The 21,642-nt window shown below is 43.5% G+C and overlaps 2 protein-coding genes across 6 annotated transcripts in view; one reads left to right on the top strand and one right to left on the bottom strand.

Annotated features, from left to right (window-relative positions):
• On the top strand, positions 1-18,426 carry LOC142198135 (thiamine transporter 2-like). The gene is made up of 5 exons (XM_075268996.1): positions 1-150; positions 8,658-9,438; positions 12,949-13,141; positions 14,525-14,666; positions 17,991-18,426. The coding sequence occupies exons 1-5, from the start codon at positions 1-3 to the stop codon at positions 18,120-18,122; spliced, it is 1,398 nt and encodes a 465-aa protein (XP_075125097.1). The 3' UTR covers positions 18,123-18,426.
• Positions 18,427-18,660: 234 nt separating this feature from the next.
• Positions 18,661-21,642, bottom strand: part of AGFG1 (ArfGAP with FG repeats 1) — a 54,480-nt gene continuing 51,498 nt past the window's right edge. For all 5 annotated transcript variants that reach the window (XM_075268991.1, XM_075268994.1, XM_075268993.1 and 2 more), the window contains 3 exons: positions 20,828-20,995; positions 20,590-20,681; positions 18,661-19,431 (listed from right to left, as the gene is read on the bottom strand). In XM_075268991.1, coding sequence (XP_075125092.1) covers positions 19,372-19,431; positions 20,590-20,681; positions 20,828-20,995 — 320 coding nt within the window. In that variant the 3' untranslated portion in view covers positions 18,661-19,371. The remainder of the gene's footprint in view (positions 19,432-20,589; positions 20,682-20,827; positions 20,996-21,642) is intronic.

The raw sequence follows: 21,642 nt of genomic DNA, 5'->3' as shown, positions 1-21,642 counted from the left end.
ATGGGATTATGTACACGGAGAGGAAATGATGGCTGGCTATACCCCACTATCCTCCTTTGCATATATGGATTTTTTTCCTACTTGAGACCCTCGGAGCCTTTTCTAACCCCTTACCTGACAGGACCCGTACACAATCTAACAATAGAAGAGGTAAGTGAGGAGGTTAAATTGTTGCTAATAACAGGTCTGCCAGACAGTTTACCTTGGATCAAGTCCCAGATACTGTAGCTGCTATCTGGAGCACGCAGGTATGTCTCCAATCTAGGTATGTCTGCAGAATCCCAAAACTCATCAAAACTCTGCTTCTTGTCTTGGTGTATATGTGTCTGTCATACATACAGCAAAGAAAAAAACATACAAAAACACGTAGAATTGTATACATTCTATAAACATCAGATAATGGTGAGCAGATTAGATTGATGTCAACAGGATCTGATAACCAAGTATTTGAGGGCAAGTCTACTGTCCCCTGGTGTCAGCTATTGGAGGGGTAATGATGATCTGTGCTGATAGGTTTTACCATAGCCAATACCTTGCTCACCAGACAGATAACTCTACTTTTCTATTGCATCATTTTGGGAAACATTTAGAATCTGCTGAGCAGATTCCCATGCTCTGACAGTTCAGGATATTTTGGCCTGAGGAAGACGCCGGATCGGTGTCGAAACGCATAGGCGATTTTTTACTGTCAATTGGAATCAGTAAAGACACACTCGATTTTATTTCTGCATGCATTTGGCTTATTTTACTGTTTTACAGTAGCGCTCTACCAATATCCTGGGTTTTATTTCCTTTTCATTTACATTCACCACCTAGTCAGGTTGGTATCGGGTAAGAGTTGCAACTGATCACCTCAAGCCCCCTCTGAGGTCTTCTCTATATGGGTTCTAGGTGATTTTTTTATTGGTATCTATCTATTGATATTTATATTTATCTATTTGTTTTGCAGTCATTGTGACCAAAAAACAGACATTTAGTTTATTATTATTATTTGTCTAGTAAATAATATTAATAAAAATAATAAAAAAAATATTTATTTTTTTACATTTACACATAGTCTCATACTCTAGGACTAGGTGGCACAATAGCTACTATAATACACTGCAATGCTTCTGCATTGCACTGTAATATAATATGCAAAATGAAAGCGAAAGTATAACTAGAAGGCCCTGCCTCTGACAAAGACACACCTTTATTGATGGTGGCATCTAGGGGGTTAAACAGCCACGAATGGTGTTTTCACTGCTTGCAGCTGTTGGTGGTTAATGTCAGCCGTGTGTCACCTGATGTACTATTACTATCAGTTCCCGGGAACAGGTTTCCACCGCTGATTTCATAGTACGTCATAAGGCAGGAACTAGTTTAAATGTGCAGCAACAGCTGGAACGCAGATCTCTACAAAACACATTGCGGCAAGAATCAGGGCGGGTTTACACCAGCGCCCGATGTCCGTTATGCAGGTTTCCGTTTTCTGTCGGCAGAAGACGGAAACCAGCATTCATTATTTGCCGGTGAGCGCCCATGAGCATCTTCTGCTCTCCGCGGCAAAATCGTTTTTGTTTTTTTTGTTTTTTTTTTAACTGGACACAAAGTCCTGCATGTCCGACTTTGTGTCCGGTTAGAAAAAAAACGGTTGGTACTATTCCGTTATCGGGCCAGCAGCAGCGCAGTTCAGCAGCAGCTTTCGGGACAGCAGTTCAGCAGCGGGAATTACAATGACATCCGAGGACTGCTGGCCCGATGCTTGTGCCCAGTAACCAGTACATCGATGACCCCCCTCCCCCATCCTTCTCCTCCTGCCAGTGCTGCCCCCCAGCTCTCCTTACATCTTCCCCGTACCCTCTCCCTGCCACACGACTAGGCCTCACCTCAGCGCTAGTACCGAGACCGAAAGGAAAGACACCGGGGCTCAATCCAGGCCCTGACAAGAAACACGCCGACTATAGGAACGGTGAGCTACAGCGAGCCGGAGGGACAAACTTTCTGCAGCGTCCGGCGGCTATCTAGTAGCATTCATTGCTCAAGATTTACGGTGAGGCCTATTACAGGGAGAGGGTACGGGGCAGATGTAAGAAGAGCTGGGGGGCAGCACTGGAAGGAAGAGGAGGATGAGGGCATCGATCGATGTACTGCCTACTACACACAAGCACGGCCTCTATCATCGGGCCAGCATCGGCTTAGTCATGTGGCGGGGAGAGGGTACGGGGTAGATGTAAGGAGAGCTGGGGGGCAGCACTGGAAGGAGGAGGAGATGGAGGGGGGGTCATTGATGTACTGGCTACTGGGCACAAGCATCGGGCCAGCAGTCCTCGGATGTCATTGTAATTCCCGCTGCTGAACTGAACTGCTGTCCCGAAAGCTGGTGCTGAAATGCGCTGCTGCTGGCCCGATAACGGAATAGTACCAAACGGTTTTGCCGCGGAGAGCAGAAGACACTCACGGGCGGACACTTTTCAAACCCATTCGAATGAATGGGTTTGAAAACCACCTGCTGGTTTCCGTCTCCTGTCCAGTTTCTCGGGCAGGAAACGGAAACCTGCAAAACAAAGATCGGGTGCAGATGTGAACCCGCTCTCAATATTCAGACAATGAATGGTTGGCATAGGAGGCAGGGCCAAGATGAGAAATAGCACCTACGTTAGCTCGCTGATCCCCATATAATTGTCAGGTTCTGACATCAGAATGGGACGTCTATACAAATATTATTTATAGATATGTTAATATAAAATATGTATGGTAAACAATCTATAAGAAAGAGGACATATACAAATCCCAATATAATTGGTCTATGACTCAGGAAGCAGAATATAGCACTACCCACCATCACCACGCCAAAGGTGCAGGAAATAGTTGGCAGCGACAACTCCCAGCACTTCCCCGATTGCATAACCCAGAATTATTACACTCTTTCTGGATTTATGTAAATATCAGGCTGGTATAACAAGTATCCTAAATCTAGCACTGGCCTAAATACAAGAAGGAATGATTGCGAATGAACCTTTATTATTTGCTTCTGATGAGTAGCCCAGAAGATTAGGCCAGGGCCCCACGTGGTGTTTACCACGCAGTGTTTTATAATCTCTCCATACATTCTAGAGAATCCCATCCACATATTGCAGAAAGTTACGTGCAGCTGAAATGCTGCGATTTCCCAAACCATTGCATTTTTGGAAATCGCTGCATGTCAATTATACCTACATAAACGGCGGCACTATCCCTATAGGTATAATAGAGGTAGAATGCCCACAGAGGTTGTGGGGAAATTAATTGAATCTGCCTGCCCATTTCACCAACAGAAAGCCGCGAATGAATGCCGATGCCCTGGAACAGGAATTCATTTCCATTTTCCACTGTGTGAATTTACCCTTACAGTACAGGCATATCTGTGCATCTGGGGGAAATTCAGTGCACTGTCAGCTTTGTAGTGCTATATAACACCACCAATGTCAGAGGATATGAAAGGTCCTCTTTAGTGGAAGTTATTTACTATAGGCTGTAAACCTTACACACAGTGCAGGGAAATCCTCATGAAATGACTTCAGAGATAAAAGGATTATACATCGGGAACATAGGTGCAATTAGTCAGTGATATTGCATAATAGATCTCACAAAGCTGAAATAGCAAAATGTTAAAGAGGACCTTTTACCAAGAGCACATTGTATCATTTATAGCTGCTGCTCCACTGATTCAGGCACAGTTGGAATATTTTCTCTAGCCATCACCATTCCTGAGCAATCAACGCTGGTCGTTTTGGTGCTTGATATGCTATTTAGGCTTTGTACAGTCAGAGGGTGGAGTCAGGCAGAAAGAGACAAAGGGTATGACTCTGAGCTCTAACACTAGCTGCCTCTCATTGGAGGTCTGACTCACCCCCCTTGTGTGTTTCTGCCTGATACCACTAGAGATGAGCGAACAGTAAAATGTTCGATATTCATTTCGAATAGCCGCTCAATATTCAACTATTCAATCGAATATCGAACCCCATTATAGTCTATGGGGAAAAATGCTTCGCTACAGGGGATCCCACCATTCGATTCAGGAGAGTCACCAAGTCCACTATGACACCCCAGTAAATGATTCCAACACCTCTGGAATGCAACTGGGACAGCAGGGAAAGCATGTCTGGGGGCATCAAGTACCTTTATTATGTCGGGATCCCCGTCAGCTTGCGATATGCCGGAGCTGACTTTTTCCCATAGGAATGCATTGAACAGCGTTGATTGGCTAGTGTACAGCAAAGAGACAATTCCAACAATGCCAGAATCAATGGAGTCTATTAACAGATGCTAAGAACTGGAGAAGGAGATGGTGAAGATGAAGATGGTGTTGTCCTTTTTTAATGAGAATCTGTCACCAAGTACAAAATGCTAAATGCCATTCATCATTTGATTCTGGCTGTGCCCCCATCAATTTGGCATTGATGTTCGAAAGATATGGCCCCTCGAAGGTTATATGTAAATTAGTTCTTATTGACCAAATGGGAGGTAACCTATTATTTTCTATGAGGAAACATTTATTCAGTTATGGCTCTGTTCTTCCCATGCTCAGAAAGAGTAATTGAGTCTAATGTGTGGACAGCTTACCTTCTATGGTTATACAGAGATAGCTGTCATTCACCATTAGGACCGCCCACTTGACTCAATTACTACTTCTAAGCATAGAAAGTACAGAGAAATAACTGAATAAATGTCAAGTTTTTCTCAACCTTTTCCCACAAAACTATATATCAATGCGCTCAGCTCCTCCTGCTCTATAACATGCTGCCTGCAGATTACATAGCATTTACATGGTGACAGTTCCCCTTTAATTGAAAGCACCAGCAGTCACAGCAACTGTGTGTGTGCTGCAGTCAGTAAAGGTCTGTTTACACTACCAGCAAGTGACAATAGACAATATAACGCTTGGTACTTGGCCAATGAAAAGTACATGGGAGAGATAAATATAGACGTGTGATGGATTGTGCAATGCTCATAGAGCCAGACTTACTGGTCTTAAAGGGGTTGTCCCACGTCGCATACTCACCAGTCTTCGCTGCAGTAAATTCTTCTGTCTTCCGGCTTTGTTGCGTCATTGGTGGGCGGGGTTACATATGCAAAGCCAGCGGCGAGAAGTCGTCGCTTCTATGCCGTTGGCCCTGCGTGTGCGCTGCCGATGCACTAGGCATCGGACGTACAGCCTTCACAATGTAATACAGACCCGGCATCCGCTGTAATAGAGAGGCGGATGCCGGGGAGTGTAGACGCCGGCACAGGTGAAGCCAGCAGCGGCAGTACCGATGCTGCTATTCCGCTCCCCCCCCCTCCCCTCCGGAATAGCAGCATCCTTTCTGCCGCTGCTGGCTTCACCTGTGTCGGCGTCTACACTCCCCGGCATCCGCCTCTCTATTACAGCGGATGCCGGGTCTGTATTGGTGCCCCCCCCCCCCCCCAAGTGTAAACTACCCCCCTCTAGGCTCGCTCCTGTGCACTTAGCCCCTCCTCCCTCCCCCTCAGAGCAGCAGATACATCACTTGACTTTTGAGCAGATAAGTCAAGGGCTGCGTCAACAATGAATTGAATAAAGTAAGATAGTGGACAAACAAAGCAGTTTTACTGAAGCAGTGTATTTAGGAAAAGTCTTACATCCACATTAACAAGCAGTATAGATAGGATCCTTGTGATGGGACAACCCCTTTAAATAGCAGATATAATATGGAGCATTTGGCACTAACACCAATGATGACATTTTCTTTTATTGGGAAATTGGTGACAATGGTTTTAAGCAGAAGTTTGGGGATCCCTGGTCCTGTGTTTGGTGGACAACCCATCAGTTGAAACACCAGTGACCATAAGTACGTATATATTTATATATCCTGTTGATAGTTGGAAATGCTATTTATAGGAAAACTCCTTTAACACATTTGGCATGTCTATAGGCTGAAAGACAAAAATGGTATACCTTTAGTCATGGACATTGCTTGCAGGATGAAATATCTCAGTAGATGATATTTCATGTTGACACTTCAAAGGTTTATCCATGTTGTGAGAAGGTGACAGGCAGAGTGCTGGAGTCACGGCATATCACCCCCCATCTTTCTTACATATTTGTGTTCCAGGGTGGGTCTTGTGTAGGCTTTAGCCCAGGTGTAGGTCTTATACTCCTTACTGGGCCACAAAAGGCTGCAGAGCCTGCACTTCAGGGCAGATCCTTGGAGTGAGGAGGCGCCAGGGTCTGTCCGAACATACTGAGAGTTTGGCGAGACCGTACTGTGCTATTTTGTTTGTTCATGTGGTTGGTAGTAAGCCTCATGTATAGTTATTTTTTTATTTTTTTTTACTGTTTAGTTAGTGCTCGGACGAACAGGGTTTTGTTTGGTGTTTTGCCTGAAGTTAAGGCTGTATTTTATTTTGCTTATTTTTGTACCTGACGTGAAGGTTTATTTATTTTTGCTGTTTTTACAAATAAACTTTTTCACCCCCAATGAATATTGTATTGATTGTTAGTCAGTGCAGAAAACATGTCAACTTTAGGGTGAAGGCACGTGATGAATTGCGTGCCTGACACAGGTCTATGTTGCTATGCTGCTGGTGTTAATGTATTACCAGTTGGATTGTTTTGCAGGGTTACCTACAAAGCCATGTCACTGGTAACAAGCTAACAAGTAATACTCAATACATGCTTAAAAATGTCAGAGATTAGCAGGCGATGCATCGTGCGTCCTTTACACCTAACAAAAACTTCTGTCTCCAATATACCTGTAAGTTAGCAGAATTTCATTATTCCAATAAGAGACAGCTCGATCACTTGTGGCATGGATTACTAGGTGTCTATATACACGGAGACACATAACTATATATAGCAAAAGAGTAGGGTATTTCTAATAAAGGCTATTTACAAAGTTGGTGCTTTTTTTAAGTTACTTTTGTAACACATCTGTGTTCGGGCCATTCCGTTCCACTCTAAGTATGAAAAATATGGAGAGAAAAGTCCTACAAGCAGCACTTTTCTCTCCGCATTTTTTGTGCGGAAACCACAGGGACCCCATTATAGTCTATGTGGTTTCCTTAGGTAACCGCTTTTCTTATGCAGATTAGGTTTCCGTTCAAGGGGGTCCCCAAGCAGACTCCCTAAACAGAAACCCATGCTTAGATGTGAACTGCGTCAGAGACACACTCCCTGCTCTCTCCTGGTCCATTCAATAACGGGATTGTCTAAGGGCTAGTTCACACGGGGGCAAAGAGGCTGATTTTGACAGTGGATTTCGCTTCAAAATCTGCCCCTTTACAATAGTGGTCTATGTAGACTGCTAGCTTTCTTTTTTTTGCTAGCAGAAAAAAAGAAGCAACATGAACTTTCTTCAGGCGTTTTCTGCCTGAAGAAAGCAATAGAAGTGAATGGGAGGCGAAAAACGTGCGTTTTTTTGCAAAAAAGTAACGCTTTTTTTGCAAAAAAAAAAAAACACGCAGAAAAAAAAATCTACAAAAAGCACGGCAAGGTCAAAAAAAGCTTCCTAATTAGGAAGCATTTTTTTCCGGTGCCAAAATAAGCCACATGTAATTTACGTAAGAACTAAGCCTTAGACTACTAAAGAGAAGCTGATAGCTACCGTATTTTTTGGACTATAAGACGCACCTAGGTTTTAGAGGAGGAAAATAGGGGGAAAAAATTTTGAAGCAAAAACTGGTAAAATATTTAATATATGGGAGTTGTAGTTTTGCAACAGCTGCAAGGCCACATTGACAGGTGACCCTGCAGCTGTACGGGGACGCATAGAGTGTTTTTTTTGCGGGGCCAGCTGTACTTTTTAGTTATACCATTTTGGGGGATATCTATTGCTTAGATCACCTTGTATTGAAAAAAAACCAGGAGGTGATTTAGAACTTTTATTTATTTCATATTTTTAAAGCTTTTTTTTTTTTTTTTTTTTTTTTTTTTACTATTTTATTCCCCCCCGGGGGCTTGAACCTGCGGTCACTTGATCGCAAGTCCCATAGACGGCAATACAAGTGTATTGCCGTCTATGGGACATTCTGTATAGTAGTATTAGGGCGGCTGGTCATAGACCCAGCCGCAATACTAATATATAGCAGTGACAGACCAGGGAGCCTCATTAGGCTCCCGGATGTCACCCGAACAGGTCGGCTCCTGCGATATCGCCGCGCAGGAGCCGGCCTGCAACTTCACAGGTACGGGGCCGGTGGGGACCGGCCCCGGGGGAGAAGGGGCCACTGATACTGACCCGGCATCCGCTGTACTAGAGAGGCGGATGCCGGGGAGGGATAGACGCCGGGGCCTGAGACATCGCTACGATCCTCTGCCCTGCATGAAGCCAGCGGCGGGGGCACGGAGGAGCGGAATAGCATCACTCGCATCACTCCTCCCGCTGCTGGCTTCATGCAGGGCAGAGGAGCGCAGCGATGTCTCAGGCCCCGGCGTCTATCACTTGCCGGCTTCCGCCTCTCTATTACAGCGGATGCCAGGCGCCACATTCAGACTATAAGAAGCACCCTTCTTTTCCCCCCAAATTTGGGGGAAAAAAAGTGCGTCTTATAGTCCGAAAAATAATCCAGAAATTAAGAGGGTACTGGGAATTTTTTTTATTGTAAACCAGGGAGTCCTGTCATATCTTTGCCCGTTTACTATAGGTTTTTGCTCATTGTACTTATCTATATTACAGGTAACAAACTCCGTGTTCCCAGTATGGACATACAGCTACTTGGTGATATTGTTCCCCGTATTCCTGCTCACAGACTATTTAAGATACAAGCCTGTCATAATCCTCCAGGGCCTTAGTTATATAATCACATGGATCCTCTTGCTCTTTGCCCGTGGCGTTCCTGCCATGCAGGGCTTGGAATTTGTCTATGGCATGGTCACTGCCACTGAAGTGGCCTATTTTTCATATATCTATAGTGTAGTCGATATAGAACATTACCAGAAGGTCACCAGCTATTGTCGCAGCATTACACTGGTGGCATTTACTATGGCCTCTGTATTAGGGCAGCTTCTGGTCTCCCTTGCTGGAGTCTCTTACTTCTACCTCAATGTTATCTCTATGATAAGTGTTTCAATAGCTTTTTTGTCCTCCTTGGTACTCCCCATGCCAAGAAAGAGCATGTTTTTCCATAAAAAGGTGATAGGAAACTCTGCTGGAGAATCATCCGAAGAACCAAAAGAAATGAGTAGTAACCCAGAAGAGCCAAGTACAGAATCTCAGACAGGGACGTCAAAGAAAAACTCTAGCCCAAATTTCTTTCAAGTTCTCTGGCTCTTGTGTAAAGACTTGAAACAATGCTACTCCTCAATGCAGCTCCTCTACTGGTCTTTGTGGTGGGCACTTGCCACAGCTGGATATAACCAAGTGATAAACTATGTGCAGGTTCTCTGGGAACACGTGGAACCTGCTCAGAACTCCACTATCTACAATGGAGGAGTAGAGGCTGTCTCCACATTTCTGGGTAAGTAGACTGAATTACTTATATGTTTTTTAAAAAATATTATTATTATTTTTAAGAGAACTAGTCTGCTCTCCTGACATATCAGTTATAGTAAGTACTGTACGTGGCATGCTGCAGTATCTTTTCCTTGACTTCTGTTGTGTCGTTCTTATGAAGCCTCCTGGAATAAATGGATTTTTGTACTCACTGTAAAATCCTTTTTTTGTTGCATGCGTTGGGGGACACGGCACCATGGGGTATAGACCTGGCCACTAGGAGGCTGACAGTAGGAATAATACAAGACGTTGGCTCTGCCTCTGGGATATAACTTCGCCACAAACATTAACGTTACTATTACTAATGTCCATTGCTGTAGTCCGTCATAAGATGACAGAAACAGACTAGCTGTCACAGACTTAAGTGTCTGTTCCCATTGACACTAATACGAACAAGATGACGGAAGCTACCTTCCATCATGTTTGTTACTTTTGCAACAGAAGATAACGTCCTGCCTGTACCACTTTATCTTCCATCAAAAAAAGTAAACAGACATGACAAGCTAGCTTCTGTCATGTTGTTCACATTAGTGTCAATGGGAACAGACACAGAATCAGTCTAACATTATCTGACAGCTAATGTCCGTTGCTGTCATCCTATGACGGAAGACAGCTACGGACATTAGCAATGGTAGTATGAACTCCCCTTATGTTAGTCAGCTTGTACTGCAGTAATAGGAGAGAAAGCACAAATAAATAAGAAAAATGAACTCAGAACCCACAACCACTTACACGCCCTGAACCTGAAAATGAACCAAACAGCCCCAGGCAGGATATACTCCTATCAGTGTAGCTTCACTATCTATTGACAAGGGGGTAGCAACATATTTCTGAAGGCACAAATTGGGGACAATTTATTAAAACTGAGATCTTAGTCATTTTGGTGCATGACCTCCCTTGATGTGCCAGAATTAGTATCCTGCTTTTATATTTCCAATTTTTATTTCTTAAAAAAAAACAAAAAAAACCAACATAAAATAGGTTAAAATCTAAAAATAAAAGCAAAACTGACCTAATTTCTCGTCACTTCCATTCTGAAGCTGCCTAGGTCCTTTGCTGATCTTCCTGGACTCAGAAAATGATCACTTAGCCAATCACTGGCCGCAGCAGCGGCCCACCAAAGACAATGTGAATGACATCTCCTTAGTGTCTCAAGAACAAGAAGTAGAGACCAACGGGGTACTTGGGCAGCATTAGAATGACATAGCAATGGAGGAGGGGGGGGGGTGCAGTGGTAGCGGTTGCCACCAGGCCCTGGACTCTTGGGGTCCCTAAGGTCCATCTGCCAAATAAAATATACCAGTATTCTTTCTGTTTCTACAAAATTTTATCCACTCAACAACTCTTTCAATGTTTATACTAGGATTAAGAGACTCCTTGTTCTCCAAGAACAGCAATTTCTTAAGCAAAATGGAGACATATCTATTATTGTTAAAGGATATTGCCTGCCAGATATCATAGAAAACTGAAAAAAAATCCAGCTGTGTCATAGAACAAAAAATAAGACCATTCCTTGGGCGTTGGACGTTGACGCATTATTCAAGCAAGCGCTCTCTGGCTATTGATACTACAAATACATCATGCTAAGGTCTTTATTATATCAATAATACATGAATCCATCACCATTGCCAGAAAAAATAGCAAACTCCCACACTTTAAGAATTTTACACACCTCAAGCATAACAATTCACGCTGAAGTGTCTGGGCATGAGTTCTTGGTCTAAGATTCCTATAGGGGTTGGAAATGTTTTTATGATACAGAACTCCAAATCCCATAGCAATGTACAGTAGTTACTTGATCAAATTCTGTTTGCAGATACAACTAGGGGAAGCTCATTGCCTAAGATTTTAACAATGAATGGCCACCTTATTAGAGACACTTGCCCGTTCACAATTGGAGCTTCTTGGTATGGACATTACGTTTCATTGGGAATCCACATAAGAAAAGGAAAATCCAACAATCTGAGCAACTTCAAACAAAAGCCTTGGTCATTGGTGTCACACTAACTGGGACCGGTATGTCAAAAACTACCAATCTTCAAGGGTTTTAAGAGTACACAGAGAATGGACGTAAACAACTTATTGATGAAAGGGGTCAGCGGAAGATGCTGGTGCTTCAACTAACATGCCCCTACTCATCATTCCCTAGCCAAGATGGCTCGTAACTGCAGACGACCAGTTCTTGTGCCGTTGTGGTCTACAGCCAGTCATACACATTAGATCTCAGATGTTGGTCATGTGGCTGTTCTCGATCGCCACCATACCAATGGGAGGGCTAGAATTTGGAACAAGCAGAATGAAATGATGAATCCTTCCTGTCGGGTGTCAACAGTTCAGGCTGATAGCGGTAGAATAATGGTAGGAGTTTGATAGAATGTTTTCAAGTTAATTTCCGTGTCCTTGGAAACCTGTGGATGATACCTGTGTATGCCACGACAAACTGCTGTACTACAGAATGGCAATTGAGGGCCAATGAGCTACTAAAAAAAATTCAGGATAAATAGATTCCATCTAAGACTAATGCAGTGAGATCCACCTAGTGGGAGTATAAAGCATATTATCACCTAAATGATTTTTTTGTGGGGTTTAGGTTTTGATGACCTCTCCTTAGGATGGCAATACTTTGTATCAACAGTGATACCGCACTCACCATCCAAGTGCTGTTCTATGGAAGGGCTCTCCAGCCTATACAAGCATGTATTAGGAAGCCAAGGCACACACTACTTTATAGATGCTTGGGGCTCGGTTCACATTTGCGTTCGGGGATTCCATTCCCCTCTCCACATAAAAAATACGGAGAGAAAAGCACTCCAAGCAACCAGACAGCTGATTTTCGGAGTTGTGGACATCAGAAGTAGCAAACTAAGGAACCAGAAGCAGACAGGCCGGTACACTTCGTAATGACCATTCCTCTTTACTGATGGTCAGCTTCCAATTAATCGATGTTCCAGGCGCGGTGTGGTGGACAGTGACATCACAAGTCACCTTATACATTAGGCAGTGACACCTGCACCTCCCACAAAGCTGTGGTGACTGCATCTGGGAGCAGAAGTCAAGAGAAGGGTAAGGATACAAGAGAATATGTTACTGTCAGAGCATTAATGACGTCACAGGGGTGGCCATGTAATATTAGACATGCCCAGCATATCCAGCTCCTGAAATGAAGTGGTGGGCTGAACCTTACAAATATTTGATGAAAGAAATCTTATGAGGTTCGCCCATCTCTAGAAAGTATGGTCACATTGAGTTGTGTTATAAAATGCAGTTTACCAATTCTGTGTAGAGGACAACAACATTATGTCCCAACAGCAGGATCTAGGGGTCACTTGCATTATCATTAGACAAGTATGAAGACTGCCGTCCTTCCCTACATCTAGATTACAATGGTACGTTTTGGGAGAATGTATAAGAACTGTACAGGTCACAGTCTATCACCTTTGTCTGACATTTTTGACATCCAACTGTCTCCCATCAGGTGCGCTCACTTCTTTCACTGTTGGATATGTGAAGGTGAATTGGGAGCTGAGTGGAGAGTTAGCCCTTGCCATCTTCTCAGCAGTGAGTGCCGGCAGCATTTTCCTCAAGGCCTATAGCTTTAATATCTGGATGTGCTACGCTGGATACCTGATATTCAAGTCCTCCTATATGCTTCTCATCACTATCGCCACGTAAGTATAATAGACGTTATACGCCCATGCTGAATTGTACAGATGTATTCTCCTCTACCATCCGTCACTTTGGCTGCACATGTGCAGATCTGTCATTAGGTAAAAAGCACATGATTTCCAGATAAGTGAACACAAAGGGATATGCCAACTGTCCTATATGTGGCCACATATGTGGGGTGATGGTTGGAAGGTGCGAATTGGAGCCATTCAAGACTTTTATAAGCATTAGAGATGAGCGAACAGTAAAAAGTTCGCTATTCGATTCGAGTAGCCCCTCAATATTCGACTACTCGAATCGAATATCGAATCCTATTATAGTCTATGGGGGGAAAATGCTCGTTTCAGGGGTAGGCAACATTCGATCAAATTGAACTTACCAAGTCCACGAGTGAGGGTCGGGCTGAATTCTCCGAGAAGTCTTCTCCGTGCAGCGTCTCCGCGGCATCTTCCAGCTCTGAATTCACTCTGCCAGGAATCAGGCCTGGGCAGAGCTGACTGCGCATGCCTGAACTACAAGAAAATGGCTGCTTACAATCAAAGTGGCCATTTTCTTGTAGCGCGGGCATGCGCAGTCGGCTCTGCCCAGGCCCGATGCCTGGCAGAGTGAATTCAGAGCCGGAAGACGCCGCACGGAGAAGACTTCTAAAGGTAGGAGAAGAACCAGTGTTGTTTAGCCGACTGTATAGCATTCGGCCAATCAACGCTGGTTCTGCATCAAATTTTTCCATTCGATTAGCGAGTAGTATTCGATCGAGTACGAGTATTTCGAATACCATAGTATTCAATTGAATACCTACTCGCTCATCTCTAATAACCATGTCGTGATGGTGTGTTGAACTGGGTTCATGAGATAGACTGCAAAGCCTCACGCACATACTAGTCAACTGCTACAGCAGAACTCAGCAGGTTTGGCCAACCTTGCGGTTACATGTATGGACCTCCCATACAAATAAAATACATAACCCTTATGTGCATATTAACATCACCAGGAGCCATGTGCTCCTTAAAGAGAACATCACTTTTTCTAGGCCTGAGTGATGGATTTGCAGGGGTGCAGTTTTGCAACTATGACGACTGAAAAACATGTTTCAGTAAAATTACATTCTGATTCTATTACACAAAACAAATGCCAAGTGACAATCAAAAACCTATATGGAAACCATGTGTGATGCAGAAAACAGTACATCAGTCCCCCCACTAGGTGGAGACATACACTTGGTAATGAGCCCAATAGGGACTGCATCATTATCTTTGCTGACACTGTATACTAGCATTAATATAATCCCACACGAACACCAGTGATGCTGAATAAGGTTCTGTAAACCCCAATGTCTATTGCTTAGTAAAGTGATATGCACATAATCTAACTGTGTTGACTTCCAGGTTCCAGATTGCTGTAAACCTGAGTATGGAACGCTATGCACTGATGTTTGGAATGAATACGTTTATTGCACTTGTTCTTCAGACCATATTGACCATTATTGTAGTGGACAACAGAGGCCTAGCACTGGATATTGTCACCCAGGTTTGTTACCATGTTGAATGGTCGCGCTCTCTCAAAGTTTTTATAGGTCTTTTATTTAAAAAAATAAAAAATTGTCTATTGAGGCTTAGCACTACTTATACTTGAATATTTATTATGTATTAACAAACATCTGGTGAAGCAGAGCTGAGTGTGCAGCAGGGTTCAGCAGAGCTGGCTGTGCGCTGAGCTCGATCTCCGGTGTAGCTGAGCTGGCTTTGCGCTGAGCTCGATCTCCGGTGTAGCTGAGCTGGCTGTGCGCTGAGCTCGATCTCCGGTGTAGCTGAGCTGAGTGCACGGCCAGCTCTGCTTCATCTCTGGTGTAGCAGTGCTGGCCATGCACTGAGCTCGGCTGCATCTCCGGAGTAGTCAAGCTGAGCACATGGCCAGCTCTGCTACATCTCGGCATAGGAATGCATTGACCAGCGTTGATTGGCTGAATGCCATACAGAGTACAGCATTCGGCCAATCAACGCTGGTTCTGCTGAAAGAGGAGGAGTCTAAGATTAGTCCATAGCAGTCTCCATTCTGGTGCGATCTTAGACTCCGCCTCCTCACAGACAAGCCTCCGGCAGAACCAGCGTTGATTGGCTGAATGCTGTACTCTGTGTTCGCTCATCTCTAGTACTGAATTCAAGGAACTTTCCATGGTCCTGTATGAATCACAACCATGGAGTAGACTGAAGTTTCTGTAAGGGTATGTTCACACGGCGGAATTTGCATTCCGCGTGTGAACATTACGCACAGGATTGGGCCTAATCGGGAGGGAGCCTCATGCTGTGGAATCCAAGGCAAAAAGGGTCATCTTGCTTCTTTTTTCCGCTACTAGCTAGGGGAAAAAAGATACAAACAGCTCCCATTGAAGTCAATGGGAGCCAGTTTTGGCAGCGGATTTTGAGACGGATTCCACATCAAAACCTGCTGCCAAAAAAACTGTGTGAACTGACCCTAACATGGCTTCAGCACTGGACTCCACCGTGCTCTAATCATTGCTTATATGACTATGTAATGAGTGCCACTACCTCTAGGTCAGGCATGTCAAACTCAGGGTACCCCGAGGGCCACATGAGTAACAAGAGGTTGTAGGGCCTAGGGGACTGATCACTAATACCATGCATCGCAAAAATCCGGCATTTCTATTGCAGGCTACATAGAGTAGCCTACAATAGAAAGTATAGAATGACAGGCTGGAGCCTCACAATTCTCCCGGCTGCCATAAAAATGCACACAGACCCCGAATCATGCTCCGGGTGCCTGCGATTGCCGGTAAAATGGCACCTCAGTTAAAGCTGGCAGACACCATTATTGTGTTGGAGTGCTGGGGGGGGGGGGGGGGGGGTTCTGGCCCTTCCTTGGGCTTGAGGACTATTTTTTCCCACCCACTTGCAATTCTTGCACTTGGGGGTTAATAGGAGCACTACAGACTGTAATGCTCCAATTAACCCCCAAGTGAAAGAATGACAAGGTGGGTGGGGAAAAAAAAACAGTCCTCAAGCCCAAAGAAGGGCCAGACATACATGAAACAGCCCCCCCTCCCCAGCACCACAACCCTTCCCCAGCACTCCGACCTCCCCATCATCATAAATCTAGTATTTATCCCCTATCCGTAGGATAGGGGTTAAATACTTGAAAAATCAATTTCTTCTGCAGAAGCTTACCTGCTTCTGCTCTTCAGCCTGCGCAGCGGTCTTTTGAGACCGTGTAGGACGCAGGCACACGTCGGGTGCGGGCCTGATTACGTGGCCACGTCACCCGGCGTGTGGGGTGGAGGGGGCGGAGAGGAGGGAGGACGGGGCGGAGCAGGCAGGGAGACCTGCTCCCTGTGAAGGGTGAGGGGCCGCCGCTGGAGCAGCGCTGCGTCCAGCAGGGCTGCTCCAATCCACCGCTCACTTTCCAAGTGCTGATTGTGAGTTTTGTACATCTGCGGCCCGCACAAAAGTCTCAAACTTTTTAGAGACAAAGTTTGAGACTTTTGTGCGGGCCGCAGATATGCCTGTAAAGGGCCGCATGCGGCCCGCATGTTTGACATGCCTGCTTTAGGTGATGCTTATTCCTCAGTCCTCCTCTTCTGGACATTGTCAATTATTTGCTGGATAGTGACCTGTATGATCTACGTCAACTAGAACAATTTCCTAATTTCTTACCACTTTGACGTTAGAGAAACAATGAGACATTCATGAAGTAGTCTAAGGAATATTTCGCTTACCAACGCTCCAGGCCTGGGGGCATTTCCACAATGTGTCAGTTGTCTACAGACATAGTGAACATTAACCTGACGCTGATACTTCACTACATTGTAAGAACTTTCTATTTAACACATTAGCCACTGAAAAAGTCGAGTGAAATTTCTAGCCCTGGAGTGTTTAACCCATTAAGTATCAGGTTAAAGTCTGCTACACCTGTACTTTAAGAAAATATATGGTTATGGGGTAAAATAGATTTTTTTTTATTCTTAAAGGGATCCTATCATACAAACCCTTTTTTTTTTCTAAGTAACACATAGGAATAGCCTTAAGAAAGGCTATTCTTCTCCTACCTTTCATTGTCTTCTCCGCACTGCTGTTCCGTAGGAATCCCGGTTCTTGTCGGTATGCAAATGAGTTCTCTTGCAGCACTGGGGGCGGCCCGAGCTCTCAAACAGCACTGAGGGCATCCCCAATCCTGTGAGGGAACTCTCTTCAGCGCCGCCTCCATCTTAGTCAGCAGCGTCCACTTCATCCTCTTCTTCCAGCGCAGATTTCCGACTTCTAGGCCTCTTGCAGAGCAGACTGCGCATGCCCAGAGGCCACAAGAAAATTGCCGCTTACAATACTGTGCAAGTGGCCATTTTCTCATGGCCTGTGGGCACGCGCAGTCTGCTCTGCCCAAGGCCTAGAAGTTACAAGCCACCGCCAGAAGAAGAGGACACTGCTGACGAAGATGGAGGCAGCACTGGAGAGAGTTGTCTTGCATCATTGGGGACGCCCCCAGAGATAAACCATTTGCATACCAACAAGAACAGAGATTCCTACAAAACAGCGGCGCGGAGAAGACAATGAAAGGTAAGAGAAGAATAGCCTTTCTTAAGGCTATTCCTAGGTGTTACTCACAAAAAAAGGGTTTTTATGATAGGATCCCTTTAATTAAGACTATTTGTGTTTGTTAAAAGTGTGAAAATTGTCAAGGAAGAAAATCATGAAATCCTTAAAAAAAAAACCATAAACCTAAAAAATAATGCTGGCAGTAAATCATCCCCACCACTTTCTAGTTTGGATCTCTGATGTAGAACTGCACGTAGTTACAGAACGTATCCAGGAATTTGATTCATTTCTCCATTTGTTTCCTCAGTTTCTGGTGTACGGAAGTTACTTTGCAGTCATTTCTGGCATATTCTTTATCAGGAGCCTGTATATATGTATATCATATCACAAAAAGAAGCAAAAAGAAAACCAAGAAATCAAGACTGAGACTCATCTTTAGAGGTCGGGAGCACTATGGAGACTCACAGAAAGGTTATACAAGGGTGTATGTAGTGGTCATGTGGTCCTGGAACAAAGCACATAAATCAGACTATAGTAGTGTTAAGCTGGCAGTACACATTAAATGCTCATTCAGCCGACGGCTTTTCCTTCCAAACACATGCACTCTCAACCAAGCATGCATGTGTTCTCAATACAGAGCGGGCATTAAGTCACTATGTGACACCCTTGGCAGTGGCTTATCTTCGAGGAGAACAAAAATCCAATAAGCAACATTCTGCGTTCCTTGACATCTGTCATTGGTGGGAAATTTGGCAGGTTCAGCTGACATCAAACCCACTGACTGAACAAAGACTTTTGTTGGAGAAGATATAATAAAATAAAAAATTAAAACACATAAGAGCTGTTTTCGTGGTGTTTTCTTTCTTGATGCATATAAAAAAAAAAAAAAAAAAAACTTTTAAGGGTCAGTCCAGAACAAATATTGGTGGAGCATGGTAGTCATTTGCTACCAAAAACTTAAAAACCACACAACTGGCATTTTTCTAATGTTTTAATATTTTTACACCTGCAAACTGTAGCAAAACATTATTAGCTTTATTATGCGGAAATGAGTCCTCAGTATGGAGATTTTAGGCGTATAGAAATGAATAGCTTTATTGGGCAAAATAAAAGTTGGTGGGATTGTTTTCTTTCCATTTTTTAGTGAATAAAATTTATAGAATTTCATCATTTAACATTGAATTCCCACGTCCCTCCAAGCCTGATTGCTAAAATTATTGAAGTCTTTATTCTTTAGTTACACGGTGGACTCGTAGACCCACTTGTTTGCTCTTCCACATAGCATAAGGTGTTATGAGTTAGAAATACTGATATGAATAATTACCTAGTCCCTAAGAAAAAAAAAATATATATATACAGTACTGCAGCTTAATGAATATGGAATCTGCAATAACTTACCAAATTAATATACATGATACGCCTTCAATTAACCCTTTGGCCACCCAAAGCTTTTGATATTTATCCTCTGGGCAGCCAATGGATTGAATGAAACAGAAAAGGCTTCCCAATTGCACATATTACCTTGTTTTTCTTCCTTTTTTTTTTTTGTTTAAATACAAAAAAAATTATAACTGCAGGCTCTGAAAGAACTCCCTGTGTTTAAAGCTTACGCTGGTTAAACAAGACAAACAGTGCAAGAGGCAGTACATGTACGGTGATGCCTGGTAAGCTCCTGTGTTAGTCTAAGGCTATAAGAAAGGATTTGTCGATGAACTTCCTGCTGGAAACTGTCCCGAGGGTGCCCCGGCCTGCAAAAAGGGAAAATCACATGAGTGTTACATGAAAATATTGTCTAGTGTTTTCATATTGCAAATATCACTTTACATTTAAAGTAGGGACACACTGTCAACGTAAAGCCGTGAAATCCAGTTCATGAGTGTATGAAGTAAGCAATAACTTTGCAGCATGACTAACATAATGGGTACCGATTAGATCTGCCTCCAGGGTTTAGGTCGTGTAACATCTAAGTGCTGCTTGACATGACGTAAAAATAACTAAGAAAAGGTCATGGAAGTTGTTAAATGTCTGCCATGATATGAAGTCTTGCCTCAGTTTTTCTAGTCCGTATCACATTTCCCCCTCCTGTCCCCTTACAGGAAAAAAATAGACTATCCTGTACAAGCGCCTATGCTGCAGTGATCACAGGGCATTATTAGCTGCCCAGTACCTTCTACAGACTGTGTAATACTCTCTTGTCCGATCTGACATCTAGTAATAATACAATATTCACTGGGTGTCAGATGGTAGCAACTTTGCAGCCTAGGAAGCAAGCTGCATTCAATATTGGATCAAGAAAGAGTATGACTGACCAGTTCTGTATAGCATACCGAAATCCCTCTCTCAAGGAGGAAGTAAAGAGCTGCAGTAATTTACGTCTCCACCAACTATGCCCCCATACTGAAATGAATTACTGGTTTCAGTGACAAGTTGGCTGGTGGGTTTAGCCTGTGTGATTGACAGCTCAGGCCAGAAACTCCCTTCCCTAGAAGAACAGTGTAATTGTTCTAAACTGCACACTGTTATATCTGGATTTACAAACAGAGCTCAGTAGCTAAGAGAACTCGGCAGAGCTGATGGACGGCTCCATTGGCTATCAAACAGTTTAGAGAAGAGCATAGCCAAGGTTGGGAACAGGGACAAATGTCATCAGCACGGCCACTGCTGCTAGATGGCAGAGGTGGTTGAAAAGCTAAGTAACAATCTGTAACTACTGATGAGACATAACAGCAGCACCTGGCAAACAGAACAAAACAAATAAAGCAATGTATTAGGTAAAACAATTCAGCTACAAGCTTAAATATGCTCCTGGAGATACAGTAGATCACTGGAGGTTTTCCTTAAGAAAACATCTTGGCTTCAAGTAAGTAATGTATAATATATATCTGTTCACTAACACACTTACTCACCATGAAAGGATTACTAGAAACAGCAGGAGCTGCAACTTGTCCAAACGGAGTAACCACTGACTTTGTTGGACCAAACACACCAAAACCAGCTCCTTGAATTAAAAAAAGACACAGGAAACAAATAAGAACATTGAAAATATTTGTTCTCAAGGTTTATCTGCTGTCAATGGAAAAAGTTTTAGTTTATACAGCAAGATCTATTTTGAAAAAGTCTGAAGTTTTAGCAGTTTTACCATACCTTGTATATTACCATTCGGCTGCTGTGAGAAAGCAGTCTGTTGGGGGAAGGCTGTCTGAGGGGGGAATGCGGGCTGATGAAAAGTGCCACTAAAGCTGGTAGGAAGACTGTATGGTGCCGATGTCCCGAACCCGGCGGGCATGCTTAGTGAGGCTGTTCCAAAAGAAGCTGTTCCAGATACAACCAATAACACATCCATTAGACAATTGAAAGCCTAGGTAGTAACTATTATGGTCTCTAGTGTAATAATTATTAACAACAAAAGCAGAGTCAAATTATACCAAACAGGATGAAAAAAAGGGAATAAAATATATAGCACTGGTGTGAATAAATTCAGCTGATGGGTGAGTGGATTGGTGACAATTTCTCTATAAATGTGAATGATTTACACGGTCTACCACTACACGGCGCTTACTGCTACTTGTTATACATTAAATTCAATAAGGACATCCAGCATGTGATTTTATAAAGGGACTCTCCTACCACCAAACCACTTCTATGCTGTTGTAGTGGTGAATAGTTGCTTTTTTGTGTACAAGTACTGTACAATGGGGAAGATTTATCATACAACTTTATGCCGCCATCACATCTTTCCTAAATGTGTTGATGAGCAGGTTGTGATTTATCATCATTTACTCCAGTAGATTTCCATACAGGTGCATGGCAATGCTGTAAAATCCACCTGATGTGCAAGAACCACAAGTGCCCGGCAGATGCAGCCATGCCATAGATCATTTACATGTGGATTCAAAATGTACTTTTCCAGCAGTGAGATTGACAGTATAAGCTATGTTTTCTGTCACTAAGCACCGCCA

Source organism: Leptodactylus fuscus, chromosome 3, assembly GCF_031893055.1.
Source record: "Leptodactylus fuscus isolate aLepFus1 chromosome 3, aLepFus1.hap2, whole genome shotgun sequence".
NCBI lineage: Eukaryota > Metazoa > Chordata > Amphibia > Anura > Leptodactylidae > Leptodactylus > Leptodactylus fuscus.
Note: the sequence above shows the minus strand (reverse complement) of the source record. Positions and strands in the feature narration are given on the sequence as shown.